Source organism: Fusarium solani (genome assembly GCF_023522795.1).
Source record: "Fusarium solani strain SB1 chromosome Unknown bctg00000002, whole genome shotgun sequence".
NCBI lineage: Eukaryota > Fungi > Ascomycota > Sordariomycetes > Hypocreales > Nectriaceae > Fusarium > Fusarium solani.
Window position 1 is genome coordinate 5,069,962 of NW_027072155.1, and position 20,317 is coordinate 5,090,278.

Below are 20,317 nucleotides of genomic sequence, written 5' to 3' on the forward strand. Positions count from 1 at the left end.
TAAGAATAAACTAAATAATAATCTATTCCTCTAGATCTAATAATTTATATAATTTTAGGATAATATCGCATTAAGATTATATACTATTATGCTGATAATATAAGGCATAGTAATTAACCTAGTAAAGCCTTATAGTTTATTATAGTTTTAAATCTAAGTTATTTTAAAGGGCCTAAAGTATAAGAAATAATCTAGCTTTTTTATTTAATTAAGATATATCTAGTTATAAGGAATTAATTAATTAAATAATAATAATATTAGATAAGGGATTTTTAATATACTTACTTATTTAGTATACTTGCTTATTATATATATTACTTTAAAGATTATTTTTTTAATATTAATTTATAAAATAATATTAGCTTATATTAATAATAAATAATTAAGTTACTTAGTTTTTTATATTAATTACTTAAATAATTATATTTTATTTTTACTTTTTAAGTTATATTAATTTTAGCTTTAAATACCTTTTTATACTTATAATAATTATTTTATTTATAATTATATTTATAAGAAAGTTAATTTTATTAAAGTTATAAATATTATTTAATTAAATATTATATTTTATAATTATATTTCTTATAAATTAAAACTAATTATAAATAATAATTAAATTTCTATATTTAGCTCTTTAGTAATTATTATTTTTAGACTTTATTTTACTTAAAATAAGAATTAAAGTATCTTAATTAATATCTTAATAATTTTAATAATAAAGGCTTTATACTTAAAGCCTAAGGTCTTAATAAGCTTAAATTAATAAGGTTTATTTATATAATTATTAATAGCTTTAATAACACGCTAAAATTAGCTCTATTTATAATAAATAGGTTATATCTTAACTAGCTAAAGAGATTAAAATCTCCTTTATATAATAGCTCTCCCCTTTAATATTAACCTTTTAATTATCCTTATAATTCTTAACTACTTAAAAAAGCTAAAATCTTAAAGAATTATACTTTTATTATTCTTATTAAAAGAGGTTTAATTATAACTAATAATAATTAATTAATTAATTAATCTATAACTAGTTAACTAATTAATAATATATTAATAATAAGATTATAATAACTACTTTCCGCAGAGACCTTTAATTAAATAATTAAAGTAATATAACTAATACTTATTAATATAACTTTTAATATAACTAAGATAACCTTATTAAGGCAATTTATAAGCTTTATAAGGGCACTAAAAGTACTTATAATAAGCTATAAAAAATAATATTAAATAAAGCCCTTTAGAGCATTAAGTTAAGCATAGAGCTTAGCTAATTAATATAAATTAAACTCGCGATCTTTAATTATAATATCTTTCTTTTTTTTCTTAGCTTTTTTTTACTTAGTTATAATATTAATAAAAGGTTTAACTTTATTAAAAAAAAGCTTTTTTTATTAAAGGCTCTTAAAAGAAAGCTAAAAGAAAAAGAAAATCTTATTAATAGAGATATTATATTCCTTAAGGACTTATAAGATTATAATTAATATAAAGCATAGCTTATAACCCTTATTATTAATATTAATACCTTTTATAATATTAAATAAAAAAATTAAAGAAATCTTATAGCTAGCTAGGATTTAGCTATATAGTTATAAGCATAACTATATTAAGAAATAAAAGTTATTAGTATTATAGGTTTACTTAGAGGGATTAATTCTTAGTAAATAAAGGTCTATAAGTTTAATTAATTAAATCTATTTAATTAAATATATAATATATATATCTTAGTTTATATAAATATATAAATAATAGTAATTTTAATAATAATTTTAATAATAACTTTAGTAATTATATTTATAAAAAAAATATATCTTAAGGTTTAAGTATTACTTTATAAAGTTATAAGCTCAGCGCTAGCTAATAAGTAATATATTGCAATTAATAAGTAATTAATTAAATAGAAATAATATAAATTAAAGGATTTTTAGCTTACTTACTTATCTAGCTTACTTATTTATTAAGTATATTAAAACTAATTATAAATAATAATTAAATCTTTATACTTAGCTCTTTAATATTTATATTTATAAAAGAAATATATCTTAAGGTCTAAGTATTACTTAATAAAGTTATAAGCTTAATATATATTAATTAATAATATATTATAATTAAGAAATAATTTATTAATTATTTCTTTTATATTATATAGCCTAGGGAGAAATCCCTATAAATTTAAGTTAAAAATAAAATAAATAAAAATTTATTTCTTTAGATTAAATAGCTAATATAATTTATAAATAATATTATACTAAGATTAAATATTATATTATTAATAATATAATATTATTTAATTAACCTTATATATATTTATTATATATTAAAAGCTTATTTTTTAAGTTATTTTAAATAGCCTAAAGGTAAGAAGTATTTTAGCCTTATAATGAAATTATAATATATTAAGTAATTAAGAATTAATTAATTAAATATAAAGGATAATATATATAATAAGTATGCGCTATATTTAAATATATATTATATTTTTCCCTCTTATATTAAACTTTTTAGTTAATTAATTAATTTCTATACTATAAATAATATTAGACTTAAATACTAAAGCTAGAACTTTTCTTACCCTTTAAGCCCTTTAAAATAACTTAAAACTAAGTATTTAACGCGCTATAGAAATCTATAAGATTAATAAGCAATAGTTATATTATTATAAATAAGGGATTTAATCGCGATATAATTAAATCCCTAAGTTATATTAATTATTTAATCTAGAAAAATAAATTATAATATAATTTATTTTTAACTTAGATTTATAAGGATTTCTTCCTTAATTATATACTATTAAAGAAATAGCTAATTAATTACTTATTAATTATGATATAATACCTATTAGTAAGCGCTAAGCTTATAACTTTATTATATAATATAAAGAGCTTAAGACTTATTTCTTTTATAAATATAATTATTAAAGAGCTAAGTATAAAGATTTAATTATTATTTATAAGTACTTTTAATTTATAGTAAATATAATTATAAAGTATAATATTTAATTAAATAATATTTAAAACTTTAATAAGACTAGCTTTCTTATAAGTATAATTATAAGCGAAATAGTTATTATAAGTATAAAAAGGTATAAAAGACTAAAATTAATATAGCCTAGAAGCTAAGAATAAATTATAGTAATTTAGGTAATTAATATAAAAGGCTAAGTAATCTAGCTATTTATTATTAATGCGGGCTAATATTACCTCGCTAACTAGTACTAAGAGAGTATCCTCTTAGGTAATTAGGCTATTGCGATAACTTAAAATAACTAAACTAATAATAAGATTAGTCTTAAGTAGCTTAAGTACTTTAACTAATATATAGCTAAGCAATTAAATAATTATTATTATCTTTTAATCCTTAATAGCTATAAAAGTTATTATTTTATTGCCTTTAAGAGGTATTATAAGAAAAATAAGATTATTATACTTTATATACTACCTTATTTATCTTATCTATTTTAGTCTCTTAATATTAAGTACTTTAGCTTACTTAAAAAGGCTTATAGCTAAGAAATAAAATATCTAATTAAATATTTTATAACCTATATTTTAAAGACTAAGTTCTTTCTAGCCTTTTATACCGCTTATTAGGCTATTATAATAAAAAGAAATATTAAATTAGCCTTTAAAGGAGCTAGGCTTATTCCTCTTAACTTAGAAAGTATAATCTTAAAGCTTAATATATAGCTATAGACTTTAATGCCTACTAAGGAGGTAATTAGCCCTATAAACCCTTAGGTCTTAAAAACCCTAAAGATTATACTTAAGGCCTAATCTTAGTCTAAATACCTTAATAAATAAATTAAGCGGCATTAAAGTAGTTCCCTAGAGTTAATTCTAAGAGCTCTTAAGTCTCTTACTAAGAGAACTATAATAATAATATATAAAAATGCCTTATTAAGGGCTAAAGTCTAAGACCTTTAGTAAATAAATAAGATACTAAGTTAGCGCTAAAGGGTAAAAAGAACCTAATTATAAAGAAGAGAGGTAATAATAATAAAAGAGAGAAGATAAGTAATTAATTAGATAGATAATAATATATAGGTAATAGTAGAATTATTAAGAAATAATAATTAAGAAAGGTTAATATAACTAGGGGTTTAGCGCTATAGTATATATAAAAAGACTAGCTATAATACTAGGACTTATTAAGTAATAATTAAGACTTCTAGTAAAGAATATAGTAATTAGTTTTAATTAATTAATTAATTTATTATATTTTTATTATAGTTTTTAACTTAAGGGTATAAAAAAAGTGCGGTATATACTTAGATATAGCGCATGCTTATTATATATATTATAAGTTAAGGGATTTTTAATATACTTACTTAACTAGCTTACTTACTTATTATATATATTAATTAATTAATTAAAAAGAAATACTTTTATTAAGCTAGATATTATAGCTTAATTAAGTCCTAATTATATATTATATATTACCTTATAATACTTATTAATTAGTAATAGTATTAAGTAGCTTACTTTTATATATATAAGCTAATATATATTACTTATTATAAAAGTAATAAGTAATTATAACTTACTTATTCTAGCCTTAGTAACTTACTTAATATATAAAATACCCTTATTAAATTTTCTTATATATTAATTACTTTAATATATATATATATATATAGCAAGCTAGATAGCAAGCGAACTAGATAGTAATATTATATACTTAAAAATAACTAACCTTAAATTTTTAAAAACTATTATAAAATAGCTAAGAGCTTAAAAAGAGTATTTTCTTAAATCTAATTAAAAGAGTTATAAGTTTATAATTTCTTTATATTTTTAAAAAACTTTAAAAAAATAAAAAACTAATATAAATAATATAAATAAGAAATTCCTTAATAACTTACTTATTAAATTTTTTAAAAATCTAAAAAAATTACTAATATATTTTAGATTTTCTTTTTAAATTTTATCTAAGCTTACTAGGTTATAAAGCCTAAAATGGGATTTTTAAGTATTTTCTTTAATTATTTTTATAATTAGGTAAGATTTATATTATAAAGTAAAAGTATTTAATTTACTTACTATCTAGCTCGCTATATATATATATTATATTTAAGGATAAATAATTATACCTATTAGTTATCTTAGTATTAGGTTAATAATTATATAATTAAAAAAAAAATAAAGTTTAGTCCCTTATATTTAATTATAAAAAGGCTATTAAAAATAATTAGTTATTAGTTAGAGATTAAAAGTTACTAGGCAAAGTATATATATTTCTTTAGTTATTTATTTTAGTAATATTATATATAAAAAGAGATAACTTATTTATTTTATAATTATTAATACTAATAAATATATTATTACTTTATTATAAAAAATAATAAATACCTTTTAATTTATTTATATTAAATTAATTACTAATATTATATTAAAAGATATATTAATTAAATAAATACTTTAATAAATAAATTACTTATTAGCTTATATAGGTTTAATAACCTAGGCGAGCTAACCTAATAAGCTAGGTTAGCTATAAAATTATAAAATAATTATAAAATTATAAGATAGCCCCTTACTTAATAATATTTTTATTTTTATATAATTATTACTTATTTTAGCTATATTTTATAATATAAATTAATAAAAATTACCTTTTTTTTATTTATTTTTATTATATTAAATAAAATAAATCTTAGGGTTACCTAGGAAATTATAATATTATATACCTAGTATACCTAGGGCCTTTATTAAATCTCTTCCTTTAATATAACTTAATCTCTCTTATTTTATATTACCTATTTATATTACCTTAAGTCTTTTATTACCTTTTTTTAGAGGATTATAATAAAAATAGAGATTAAATTTATGCCTTAATAAATTAATATATTATAGGTCCTTATAAATAAAGAAAATAAAGCTATTATAGCCTTTATTATCTAAATAAAGAGATCTAAGTTCTTTACCTCTAAGCTTAAAATAAAAGATATTATTATAACCCTTTATTAATATAAAAACCTTAATATTAATCCTATTAGTAAGATATAATATATTTATTTTTATAATAATTATTTTAAGCTTAAATAAGTATTCCTTAAAGCTATAAAATAGTCTTATAAATCTTAAGAAGCTAATAATCTTAATAACCTTAAATAATAATTTAAGAATTTTATTAAAATTATTTAAAGTTATAATATTAATACCTCTAAGTATTAAAATATTAATTAAGTTAATATTAAGATTAAGGTCCTTAAGGAAAGTATTAAGGTCTTTATTATATAAATAAAATAAAAAATAAAAAAATAAAATTTTTTTCTTTTTAATTAAGAGACTTATACCCTTATTAGTATAAGTAATATAATAAGTAATATAATATTATTATAATTTATTTTTAAGATATAACTTATATTAAATTAAGTATATATAAATATTAATTTTAATATTTACTTTGCTTAATTTAATATAATTTTTTTTAATAATAATATTATTTTTAAGTAAATAATATATTTTAATTAATATTTTTAAGCTAAGTTTATTAAGGTATAATATATAAAATAGATATTTAAGAAGTAATTTAGGTATAATAAGTTCCTTAGAGATCTTATATAAAAGTATATTTAATATAATATTCTTTTTATTTCTTAGGTTATTAATATAATTATTTAGAGACTTATTATTTTTAATAGCTTTATAAGATATAAAGTCTTTATTATTAAAAAGTATTATATAAAGTTTTATATTATTATAACTCTCTTACCTCTTTATTTTATATATATATTATAGCTAATAGATATTAAAGTCTTTTAGCTATTAAAAAATACTTATTAAAAGCTTCTTAATAAATAGCTTTAAAAAAGAAATATTTTTTTCTCTAGGGCTAACTTTATTTATAACTTTTAAGTAAATTATACCTTTTTTTTTATATTAATAAAGTTATTAAATTAAAGTAAAAAGTCTTTAAAAAAAGATTTATAATATATAATATTATCTTAGGCTTTAAGAAATTAAGTATTTATTTATTAAATCTTAAGTTAATAATAATATACCTAGCTAAGAAATAGCTTTAAGTAAAGTAAATTATTAACTTAGTCTTTACTTCTCTTTTTTCTTAAGAATTTTACTTCTAGGCTATTATAAATACTATTAAATAACTCTTAGATTAATATAATAATATTTTTAGCTCCCTTATATATATTAGACTTTATTAAATATATAATATTATTATAAAGGCTATAATTCTTAAATCTATAGTTATTACTTATATTAATAACCACTAGGCTTAGATTAAGAAGAGATATAATATTAAGAAAAAAAAAAAAAATAAAGCTAATAAGAAATTTTAATTATAATATTAATTTATAAGAGATTTAAGATTAATAAGAAGAGGTTATTATTAAAGCCTAGTAAAATGTAATAAGGTAGGTAACGTGACACAACAGCTTAGCGAAGACGGAATTAGTAATCTATTGCATATCAAGACTGAAGCTTGAGGCTTTAGTGTGGCGATCCCCTAGTAAGAAGGTAATAACCCTTGACCGAAGGCCAGGGGTCACGGGACTTATCACGTGGCGGCCGGGCCACCACGTTATATAAAAAGGAAAAGACATAGGTCTAGATTACTTATAGCGTTATTATTTAAGAGATAAAAAAGATTAAAGATTAATAATAATAAGAGAAAGAGATTATTATTAATAATATAAAGAAAAAGGTATTATAATCTTAGTAATTAAAATATATAAAGAAAGATATTAAGTATTATTTTATAGAGATATAATACTTAATTATATATTAGATATTTACTTAAAAGCTTAACCCTTTTATAATAAATATTTAATTTCTATAAGAAGTCTATAAAGCTATTTATAATATTAGTTTTACCTTAAAACCCCTTAGCGTAATAAATTAGACTACTCTTATAAGAAGTAATAATAATATTACTTTTTAGCTTAAATTAGCTCTTCCTAAGGAAAAAAAAAAAAAAAAAAAAATAATAATAAGGAATTCCCTTTATTTAAACCTTAATTATAAATACCCTTATTATTACTAATTATACCTTTACCGCCGCGGCTATTATCTTTATTACTTAAACTTCTCTTTATGCTATGTTTAATATAGCCTTAATATTATATATTAGGGATATAAAGGATTATAAGTATTATTATATAAGTAAGGGCTATATAAAAAGCTAGCCTAGAGGGCTAAAAAGATGCTCTTATAGCTAAATTTATATAAGGAATTATCTAAGAAGGTAATAGCCTTAAAGGCTTAGGCGGCGGCTTTTATTATAGCTATAATTAATATTATTAATATTATTATATTAGGTATTACTAATAGCTTTAACTTATTTTTTTATACCTTTATAAATTACTTTAGATAGCTTTTAAAACTAAGAGATTAAAAAAAAAGTATTTTAAGAGGGAAAATAAGGCCCTATAGTATCTTATAATTTTATAGCTATCTTATAATTTTATAGCTAACCTAGCTTACTAGGTTAACTTACTTAGGTCGCTAGACTTATATAAGCTAATAGGTATTTAAGTTATTAATATAAGATAATTTATTCTCTTTAAATATTACCGCTTAACTAATAAGGTTTCTATAAATGCATTATATATATTAAGTAAAACTAGCTAAAGAAATAGCATAAAGATACTATTACTTTAGCTATAGTATTTTAATAAAAGGAATTTAATTATAAGTAACTTAGCGATTATCCCTTTACCTTTATATTAATATTACTACTATTAATAAAAAAGCTAAATTAATATATAATATTATTAAAGAAGCTTAAGGTTAGGACTATTAATATAAGTATTAGGGATAATTTTACTAGCTTATTAATATTAATATAATAAACATCCCTCTAGATTATATACCTCTAGAGTAATAGTATTAATTATAATAAAAAAAATAATATCTAAAACTTAGCTATATAGCTATTTATATTTTTTTATCTTAGTAGAGTTATTAAAGCTAGAGAGGATATTTTCTAAGGTAAGAATATATTTATAAGATAAATTATAAATTATATATAAAACTATTAAGATAATTAAATATATAGGTAATTAGTTATATTAAGGACTTATATAGCCTCTGCATAAAAATAAGATAGGTCTAATTAGAATCCCACGGCTAAAGGGTAACTCTTAGGATATTAATAGTAATAATAGGCATTATTTTAACTAATATTAGAGTAGGCGCGGTAGATATTTCTCACTGCTATAAATTATTTATTTGTTCGTTTAAATCCTTTATTTATTTATTTAACTATTTGCAATATTTTTAGACCGTTTAAACGTTAAAGGAAATATTCGACCGTTTAAACGGTTTGCCCATATAGGCTGCATGGAAAGGCATCGAGCTGGCAAGACCACTCCCAACCCACCACACTCTGACAAGTTCGCACCCTGCAGACTCGTGAAGGGCATGTAATCCATCTAGTACCTGTTTGACGCAAGAGTGCCAGAGCCAGGCCAGGTAGGTTGCGTAGTCTCGATTTTTCACTGCGCGTTCGGCTCTCCGACCGGTCCAGTCTCTGCTCAGCCATGCCTTTGCGTCAGACGCCGACAAGTCTGGGAGATTGATTGCCTTAATGGTCGTGGGCGAAATAAGGATGGCATCGCTCCGGAACTCTGTGATATTGACGATCACGATACTACCTCCTACCGCGCACTCTTGCATCTCAGCCGTCGTCTGACAGAGCAAGAATCGTTCATGGCCTGGAATAGTTCTGATCTCTTCTATGCAGGCATTCAAATCCGAGGTGGATTGGAGACGCTTTTGTAGCACGTGCTCTCTCGCAGCATCCTGTTCCAGGCTGCGTATAGGGGCGTTGACTTCGTTCCTGAGCTCCGCGTACCGCCGAGCAATCTCTGGATGTTTTTTTGCTAGGTCGGACACGTCGCTTCGATTATCCATCAGTTGGCTCAGAATGACTGCCCAGCCTTGTTCTAGGTACAGTAAAGCGTTCTCGACTTAATTCGATACCAAGAGCAGTGCGCATAGGTCCGCAGCTACACCTGCAAAGGTCGATACGACGTGCTGTTGATCGGTGCGGCCAAGAAGTTTCGTATTCACCGAGGGCAGCAGACGAATAACGCCTTTCCCAAGTTATGCAGCGGCATCCGCCTTGTCTTGAAGGGCAAGCAGTTTGAGACACCGAGCAGCTGACTTGACACGGTGAAAGGGGACGGCTGTGGGAGTGTCCCAAGCCTCGTAGTGATGAGCAGAAGCCTCATAGAGGTCGTCTATCGCTCCAGTCCGTTCATACCGACGAATAAGATTGTTTCCTAGGTTATTCAACCAGGCTGCGAGGTGGGGTGGTCGTCAGGCGTGGTCGCGACTGCTTGTCGAGCCACGCTAATTGCTTCCTCTACCACTCGCTTCGGCAGGAGAAGTCAGGTCATCAAGCTTGCAATCCTCGATCTTCACACGCAATTTTTACATTCTTTCTTACACTCGTTCTTGACACTCTTCCTTCACACTCGTTCCTTACACTACTTTGACACGAGCCTATCGCTTTCCTCATGGCGAGTCTCAAGCTCTGACTTCTTCGCTTAGCTCGCTGGAAGCTCTATTGCGACCCGTGACAAATCGTGCGACAACTCGTGTGCTAGTTCAAGCGCCCTGGAATCGAGTTCTTCGGTTGGTACCGCCTTCGAACTCTCAGGTGCCTTGCGTTTTCGACGCCATAGGAAGTATCCGCCACCAAGCAAGGCGATGGCTACGACACACCCAATAGTGCCACCAGCAATAGCCCCGGCTCGAGTTTTCGAAGAAGAAGAATCGGAATCAGAACCAGATGGTGTATGTGAGGTCCATTCGGCAGCTACTCTCGTTAGTTACAGCCTTATAAATAGCAGGTGGCGGGGGAATATAGTCTAACAATTATCAAACACCATTCTGATATAATCATCACTCCAATTAACATTGTCCAGTCCCCTAAGCTGCTATTAGCTGCAAGACTTATAAGACAAGCATTAAGATTGGATTCTTACCCGGCCTGGTACCAGTCAATGATGGTATATGGAGAGTCATAGGCGGATGCGTCCGGGTCATACTTGTCGCTCCATCTCCAAGCCTTCAGGTCAAAGATGCCAAGTGCCTGAGCCCAAGGATCGGGTTCTTCCCATTTCCACTCCGAAGTTAGACCACCCAAGACGATCATCTGACTTTGACCGACAAGTGCGCAGGCATGTAGCATACGATTGGGCGACGTGACGTTGAGGCTGAACCAGTGAAATCCGGGCAAGGACAAGACTGCGATATCACTGCCCGTGCCAGTCGCTCGATTAAGTCCACCATAGACATATCTACCCAACACATTAGCATGATAGGGTAACCGAGATGACAAATCCAGATGGGCAAGTGCTTACATGTCGTAAGTTTTGTTTCCCTTGGCACCCACGGCACAAAACTCCTCACGGGCTTTGGGAATATCGCCACTTGCTTCCTGCCAGTACCACTTCTTTTGAACGGTGTCGTAGAAAGTAATGTTACTGAAGTCGACCAGTTCTGAGTCCTCCCTAACTATACATCAACGCGAGTTCGGGGGCGAACTTATGAAAATCACCATACTGGGGGAAAATGCGCTATTGAAGACAGGGGGGCGAACTCATGATAAATAGAGGGGGGTGAACTCTTGAAAACTATAAGAGAAAAAAATATAAAAAAGAGAGGGATCTAAAGATAACTTATATGCAATACTATATATATGATTATAAGGTATTATATCTTAAATTGCTTAAGCAGTAAGTGATTTAAGTTATGCTGGAGTTTTTGATGTGGTTGAAAGAGAGGGGAGAATCAGAGGGCAGCATGTAATATTATTGGGTGAATTACGTGGTCTGTGCGCAGCAGCACATCACAGAGGCAAGTCGCCCAGCTTGTCAGTAAAATACTAATAGTAGGAGAGAGAGACTACATAGCAGATAGCAGAAGCTATGCGCAGGCAAGAGGCAATTTAGTGATAAAGTCAAACGTGGCACGCGTGCAGCAGGAGGGTAACAGCAGCGTTGAATTTCGTTGTCAAGTAGTAGCTATAATGCCAGATCCAGCGCAGTTGCATCCAGTTTGCAGGGTGAAGAAGAAAGGCGACGTTGAAAGGCCGGGCCGCAGGGGGAAGCCGATGCTGATGTAGACGATGGCATAGAAGCCCGGAAAGCCGAGGCCGAAGCGCAGAGTGAGAGTGCCGTGGTCAAAGGTGGCGGCCACGGCGAGAGGGCCGATAGGTACAAGGGCAGGCATTTCGACAGACGACTTGAGCAGAAGTTAGCGCTAATTGCCGCATAGTAGACAAGAGGTTATTACCCGTTGCAAGAGAGTTGATGTTGGATCGAAAGGGGTGACTATGGAGACGGGTGAAATGGATTATGGTTGAGGTTGCTAGTATTAAGCCGGGCTGGTCGATGTGAGTATGACGATGAGGGAGGGAAGAAGAAGAAGGCAAGAGGTGAGAGATAAGAGAAGTTTTTATAGGCGACATGTGAACAAAGAGTCATGCGAACAAAAAATATGCCATCAAGAGAGATGCAATCAAGAGATACGCGATCAAGAGATATATAACCGAGCGATATGCGACCAAGGGGTAATATACTAGAAAGCATAAGGCAGAAATATAGTCAAGTTTACTATAAAGAAGCTTTATTAATATATAACTATATGCTATATTTAATAGGTGATTAGTAGGCTTAGTATAGGTAGTAAGCATGGTTCTATAGCAACCAGCAAAAGCAACTTCAAGTCGAGTTTCATAAACGCCACAAATATATAAACCCAAATAAAAAATAAGACCAGCTTCCATTTTATTCTTACCCCATAAAACATTATATCTACAGTTTATAACATATCAACACGGCAATCATTTACTTAGGAGCCAGCTATAAGACACCATGACGAACCAGCAAGGCAACTTAGGCAGCTCTATGCCCAGCATCCGGCCATTTATCTACTTGGACGAGTACCCGTTCGTCATCTGTAAGAGTTGCAGCATTGGCATCATCGCCAGCGAGGTTATGAACCATCTGAAGTCCAAGCATTCGCAGATTGATCGCAAGGACCGGAAGAGGATCAATGCAGCCATCATGACGATGGACGGTGTTGCCAAGGATCAGGCCGAGTTACGCTGTTGGGCTCTGCCGCCGCCCACGACCGGCCCGATTGTATATATCAAGCCGCCAAAGAACGACGGCTTAGGTTGCCAACATTGCCCATACGTCGTCCGAGATACAGTTCAGATAAGGAAGCATTATCGGGAGCAGCATGGTTTAACCAATGGCCCAAAGAGGACCGGCAGCACGCGGCGGGGTACTCGGCGAGAGCAGGATCCCGTGCCATGGAGGGTTGGGGTTCAGTGCCAACGGATTTGTCATTGGGGGTACGGCAACCGATGGTTCGAAGTTGGCCGGGTCGACGAGGGGGGCACGAAGACCATCATGACAGTCAAGGTCACGATGAGAACCCGGCCGCCGACATAGATCGAATGTACCACGAAGATACGCAGGCATTCACCACAGAGGCCAGAGAGGACATCCAGGGCATACACGACAAGTGGGAGGCCAACAGCTGGATAATGCGATGCGGTTGGGCCCACCATCTCGAAGGCATCAACCCCGACCATATGCTCGAGGTCATGCAGCCGATCCGACCCGACGAGCCCGTGCTGCAGAAGATGTGGGAGGTTTTCGAACGCGTGCTGGACAGTGCGTACGCCGCTGCGAGTCGTTGTCATCCCGGCACGGCCGAGTTGTTTGAGGTCCAGCGCAAGGAAGGTTCCATCACGACGAACGACCCGTTCCAGGGGCTGATGGAGCCAGACGCGTGGCAGCGTTACAAGGCGTGGTGGATGACGTTGATGATCATCTGGCGGCGGCTAGAGGGCCCGGGTTGGAGTGTTGCCGGCGACGAGGAGGAAGGCGACGAGGAGCAGCAGCAGCAGCAGCAGCAGCAGCAGCAGCAGCAGCAGCAGCAGCAGCAGCAGCGTGGTCCGTTCAGTGACGGAGAGAGCGACGGCGGCAGCAGTAACCACAGTCGCAGGTCCAGCGAGACGCCATCCGTCGAGCGAAAGAGGCCACCATACCGCATGACCATCCGGCAGGAGGAGCTGTGGAAGGAGTTCAGCCGAGCCGTGACGTACGCCACTAGGCACGGGGTTCAGCCCACGGGACAGTACAGCGATGCCCAGCTGCAGCGTGGCTGTCTCGATTTGGTTGTGCAGTTTCTCGATCATCCGTTCAAGACCGGCAACCACTACGAGAATATTATTATTAGTGCGTTGGCCGTCATGGGGATAGACCGAGAGGGTCGTGGCTGGGTGCCGGTGGGGAAGTACACGCCGATATACTCGGCCGTCATCAAGGTGGCCAGGTATCTGGTGCTGTACCAATCCATGCTGGAGCGGGAGGCGCAGGTGACACAGCTGCGGCAGTACATGACTGCCCGCCAGGCGAGGGAGGAGGCCGAGGGACTGTTCAGGATCGTGCGGCACAAGATGTTGCAGTTCATGATCCGGACTCCAGAGGGGGTAGCCGCTGACCCGACACCGATGAATTGGATCTTGAACACGCGCGCATACGGCATGCACATCCACTTCACGACTCCGGGCAGAGAGACGATCGACTGGAGGGGTGATCAGATCATCCACGGCAGCATCAAGTTCAGGATGTATGAGATATCGGACATGCTGCACAATTTGCTGTTGCACACGCGGCAGACATTGGCCCAGCTGGTCGTGGGCAAGGTGGGGTGCCAGAGGAAGATGCAGGGCAGGGCAAGGACGAGAGAGCTGAGGCAGGTGACGGCAGGTGAAGGGGGGAGCATGAGGTGATGGGAGGAGGAGGAGAGTATGATGTGATGGCTGAAGAGGAGGGTGAAGGTTTACCCCGGTCACTGCCGCGCATACCATGGTCGAGGATAGAGGACCGGCACGGCGAGACCATGCTAGATCATTCATTCTTGAGCAACGAGGATAACGCGGATTGGGTCAGGCGAGGGGAGGGTTGGGTCAAGGACCAGATCAAGGGTTCGCCGGCCGCCCGGGAGGCGTGGACGACCATGTCGGAAGCCGGCCAGAGCGTATACCGAGAAGCTGCAGTGCGCGAGTATGGACGGCTGGTCGAGCAGTTCCGGGGGCAGTTGCTGATGCTGATGCATATGCTCGGGGGCCAGCCGGCACGGTCAACCGAGCTCATGGGGATCCGGATGTGGAACACGGCCAACGGCGGCGTCAGGAACATATTCATCCACGAGGGGATGGTGTGCTTCGTGACCATGTACCACAAGGGCTACCGCAGGTCGGGCACCGTCAAGGTCATCCACCGGTACTTGCCACGCGAGGTCGGAGAGCTGCTGGTGTGGTATATGTGGCTGGTGCTGCCGTGGTGGCAGGCGGTGCAGGGCAGGGTGAAGCAGCAGCGCCGGCGGAGTGCGTTCTTGTGGGCCGACCAAGTGGTCAGTGAAGACGGGCGGAAGGATAAGAAGCGGGTGTGGAATGTGAAGAGGGTGAACCGAGAGCCCGGGGGGTTAACGGTGGAGGAGGAGGAGAGCGAGAACGAGATGATGATGGAGGAGGAGGCCGCATTCATGGACTGGTTCAGCGAGCGCAAGTGGGGGAACGACCGTGCCCGACGGGTGATACAGCGCTACAGCTCACAGTTCTCCGGCCAAGAGCTCAACATCAGTGGCTGGCGGCACATCGCGATCGGCATCAGCAACCGGTACTTCAACAAGGCGTTCAAGCCGGACGGGGACGAATGGTTTGACGACAACAACGATGAGGGCAGTGGCTTTGCCGACAGCATGTATGATATGCAGGCCGGGCACGGGTCACACATCGCCGGGTTGGCATACGCGAGGTTGTACGGGCAGGGAGATCTGGGGACGATGAAGCGGCGGGAGGGGTTCCGGATGATCAGCATGCAGTGGCACCGGTTCTTCGGCTTCGGGGCGGAGGACCGGACGGAGTTGGGCATCGGGGATAAGCGGGGCCGATACGCCATCGACGACGAGCGGGACGGCATGCGGCGGAGGCGCTTCGACCGGCTGCACCGGGCCGACATGCGGGGGCAGCTCAAGCAGATGATGGGACCGGGGGCCGAGTTCAGGGGGTTACAGGAGGCGGTGATCCACGCCGTCACCCGTGGTTACTGGCCCATCGTGCAGGTGACGCCGACGGGGGGTGGCAAGAGCTTGACGTTCATGCTCCCGGCGTACTGCACGCCGGATGGGGTGACGGTGGTGGTGTCGCCGCTGGTGTCGCTGCAGGATGACATGGTGTCGAGGTGTATGAGGTCGGGCATCGACGCGTACGTGTGGAAGAGCCGCGGTGTCGTCCAGCGAGCGGCGGCGTTGGTGTTTATCACGCCCGAGTCGGCCGTCACCAAGGGGTTCCGGACGTTTGTGGAGCGAATGCACGGGCAGCACAAGCTTGACCGGGTCGTCGTGGACGAGTGTCACACGGTGTTGCGGTGCAGCAAGAAGTTCCGGCCAAAGATAAAGCGACTAGGCCAGACGCTCCGTGACTTTGGCGTGCCCGTGATATGCTTGACGGCAACGTTGAAGCCGACGGACGAGAGTGCGTTGTTCAAAGCGATGGAGTTCACGCTGGATCGGGTGCACATATTCAGGGAGCGAACAACGCGGCGAAACATACGGTATAGCGTCGACGTCGTGGAGGGCAAGGAGCAGGAGACGAGGAGGAACTCGATGAATACCGGCCGCAGGAGGATGATAAAGAGCAGCGGCGGCGGTGGTGGTGGTAGTAGTGTTGTTGTCAGGGTTAACCGGGAGGGCGAGGAGGAAGGAGGGGATGGGGATGATGGTGAAGACGAAGAGGCAGTGGAGCGTGCGTGCGAGATTGTCCGGCAGTGGACAGAGGCACACGGCGAGGGCAAGGTGATTGTGTACGGGGGAACCATCCGGCGAGTGCAAATGGTTTCAGAGAGGCTGGGTTGCATAGCGTACTGGCGCGGAGCCGGTGACTCGGCAGAGAAGGCTCGGCGGTTGCAGGAGTGGATGAGCAGCAGCGGGGGTGAGGAGGGATGGATCACGGCGACGAATGCGTTGGGGTTGGGCATCGACGATGGCAAGGTGCGATTAGTCGTGCACGTGGGGATGCCGCGGACGCTGGAGAACTTTGTGCAGGAGAGTGGACGAGGAGGGCGAGACGGGCAGAGGAGCGAGTCAGTGGTGGTCATACGGCGGGCGTGGCTCGAGCAGGAGGCAGAGAAGAAGAGGTGGGAACAGCAGCGGCAGGGGAAGAAGGACGAGTGGGAGTGGGATAGGGATGCGGTCGAGTTCGTCGAGGGCAAGTGTTGTCGACGAGAAGTGCTTGATCGGGAGATGGATGGCAATATTGACAGGTTTGGGTGCGTGGATGAGGAGGAGATGTGTGATATATGCGAGGCGGAGCAGGTGGAAAGAGAGATCGCGGATCGTCGCGACATGATGGGGATCACGGACGTTGACGAGGGGTCAAGTGCAGAGGCAGAGGCAGAGGCAGCGCTGGATTATGAGAGGAGTCAGCGGTTGGTGCAGCAGCGAGAGGTGGAGAGGAGGTCAAAGGCAATGCGGGAGGCAGGGGAGGTCATCATGTTCGAGAACATGCTGGCAGATTGGAGTGGAAGCTGCAGTGTATGCAGGTGCGAGGGTGTAGAGGATGTGTATCATGAGATGGAGGCATGTAGATGGAAGGGGTCAGAGGAGTGGCGGAAGGTGAGGGCGAGCATAACGCGGGCAGAGGAGGCGATGATGGAGTTGAAGCGATTCGCGGATTACTCGGCGTGTTTCAACTGCGGGTTACCACAAGATATATGCGAGCAGTGGGAAGCGGCGGGTGATGATGAGAGGTTATTTAGGAGGGCAAGGGGCAAGACATGTCAGTATAAGGGGGTATTATTTGAGATCATGGCAGTGCAGTGGGTGCGGGATATAGACTGGTGGTTAAGGGAGGTAGGGCGGAAGATAGGTGAGGTGATTGATGAGGTAGATAGCGAGCAGATGGGTAGATTATTCGAGTGGTTGGGGGAGTTGATTGAATGGGGTGGAGGCATAGGCGGCGGGATTCAAGCAAGTAGGGTATGTCAAGTAGTAGTGAGTTTGGAGAGGCAGTGGCAAGAGAAGGAGGGATAAGAAGCTAAGAGGTAAATAAGGAAATATAAATAAGAGAGTTTTTTAAAAGAAATATATATAATTAGATAGTAAGGGCAATAAAAGAAAAAATAAAAAGGTTTTATATAAAAGGGGTTAAATAAATAAATTAATAAATATAATAAAGGAATAGTTATATAAAACATAAATAAAATAGAAAAATTAAATAAAAATAAAAATAAAAATAAAAATAAAAATAAAAATAAAAATAAAAATAAAAATAAAAATAAAAATAAAAGAATAATTATAAATATAAGTAGAGAGATAGATTTAAGAATAAAATTAGGGTAAGGGTTTAAAGAGAAGGATAGGGGGAGTAGTTTATGAATATAGTTAGGGGGGAGTGAGGTCCAGATACGGCCATAGAGAGCCGAGGCAAGGGATAGAGGTGAAATACCGAGTTTCGAGAGTGAGGTGGTTTTAAACGGAGGGGCGACGGCCGAGGGGTTGCGGTCGAGATGTCGAAAGTCCGAGCGTAGGCAATGGTTTCGGTCGGTGGTGGAGGGAGAAAGGAAGAATTGAGGTGAGAGTTTGAGAAGAGAGGGGAGGCGGATTTATAGACGAGATGCAACCAAAGAGGCATGCGACTAAGAGATATATGACGCATGCGATGTATGTGACCAAGGGATATTTGAGGAGGAGATGAGGTAAGAGAAAGAGAAAGAGATGAGGCAAGTGAGGCAATAATAAGCGGGGAGATAAACAAGGGGAAAGGAGGCGAGGAGGGGAAGTAAAGTAGAGGGAAGAGAAGAGGGTAAGGCGAGCAAGGTGCGAGGTAGGCGAAGAAGAGCATTGCGATGTTTATAGCGAGCGGGCGTTGAGGATTAGATGAAGACATAGGCATAGGTGAGGGATATATCATGGGCCGATGGAGAAGGTGAAGACGAAGAGAAGATAGCGAGGGCGAGGGTGGCGATATCGAGGCGAATTATGAGAGAAGCAGGAGGTTGATCCGGCAGATAGAGACGGGGCGAGCGTTGGATGTGATAAAGGAGGCGCAAGATGCGACGGATTTTGAGGCAGAGTTGGACGAGTGAAGTAGGTGTTGCAATGTATGTAAGGAGGGAGGATATGATGACGACGAGGATGTTGAGCAGGGAATAGATGCGTGTGCGAAGAAAAGGTCGGGGGTGTGGCAATTGTTCACGGAGAAAGGCAGTGAAGTTGGGGAAGGAATGATTAAGAAGGAGAGGTTTATGGGTTGAGCCGCGGTGCGATGAGGCGTAAGGGGTCGAGGTATAAAGGTGAGTTTTAGTGGGTTGTAGTCGCATTAGATTTGTGATATTGGTGTGATTGAGCGAGTAGGTAGGGTTAAGAGGGAAAATGAAGCAGCGTATAACGAATCGAGGCATGGGTTGAGAGATATAACGGGGTTGAGTGAAGGGAGTAGAGCAAAGAGAGAGATATGTATAGGCGTAGAAGAAAAACATATTGGCAGGTGAGGTGGAGGTTAATGGTTATATAAGATAGGGGTTGATCATAGGTGCAATAGGTTAGACGGAAAACACGGTGCGAGTTATAGAGGGTAAGCATTGTAATTTTGAGGATGGATGGATGTAATATAAGGAAGGCGTTAGCAGAGCAGTAGCGACACGATAATAGTGGATCGATTGTGTGTAGACGCATGGGTTGAGGGTTAGGCAGGGTTTAGAGCGGGGTTACATACAAGGTAATCAAGTAATCAAGGAGATATAAGGTAATCAAGTCATTATAAAGAGACGAGGTAATCAAGTCATCATACAGAGGCGAGGTAATCAAGTCATCATACAGAGACAAGGTAATCAAGTCATTAAGATAGTGCATGGTTAAGCATGTAATCAGGGAGAGGCGGTGTAATCAAGCAATATAATCAAGCAATGTAATCAAGCAATCAGATAGATGGAAGTAATCGGGGAAATATGGCAGGATAGGGTTAGCGGGTAATCAGGTAGATCGGGGGATAAGAAGTGGTGGAGTGGGTTATATAGGAAGACATATAAAGGAGGAATAGGGGTCAGAGATCAGGGTTAGGGGCAGGAGCAAGCGTTAAGGTTAGGGTTAGCGGTGTTTTTAAGGGTTAGGGTTAGGGTTAGAAGCGTCAGGGTCAGGGTTATGTTTTTAGGATTAAAGAAAAGAGTAGTTTTTAGAGGTAAGTAAGAAGTAGGTTAGGTTAGGATAGGGGTTAAGGGGATAGAGTAGTAAGGGGTTTAAGATAGATAATATAAAGTAAATAA

At 36.6% G+C, this 20,317-nt stretch overlaps 2 protein-coding genes across 2 annotated transcripts; one reads left to right on the forward strand and one right to left on the reverse strand.

Moving 5' to 3' along the window:
- Window positions 1–10,516: 10,516 nt before the first annotated feature.
- Window positions 10,517–12,206, reverse strand: MRS44_005559 (uncharacterized protein; the record flags this gene model as incomplete). Its single annotated transcript, XM_065622668.1, has 5 exons — window positions 10,517–10,788; window positions 10,846–10,901; window positions 10,958–11,272; window positions 11,336–11,458; window positions 12,058–12,206. 5 exons carry the CDS (start codon window positions 12,204–12,206, stop codon window positions 10,517–10,519), a joined length of 915 nt encoding a protein of 304 aa, XP_065478740.1.
- A 644-nt stretch (window positions 12,207–12,850) lies between these two features.
- On the forward strand, window positions 12,851–17,794 carry MRS44_005560 (uncharacterized protein; the record flags this gene model as incomplete). Its single annotated transcript, XM_065622669.1, has 4 exons — window positions 12,851–13,335; window positions 13,401–14,621; window positions 14,768–17,588; window positions 17,642–17,794. The coding sequence occupies 4 exons, from the start codon at window positions 12,851–12,853 to the stop codon at window positions 17,792–17,794; spliced, it is 4,680 nt and encodes a 1,559-aa protein (XP_065478741.1).
- Window positions 17,795–20,317: the final 2,523 nt, after the last annotated feature.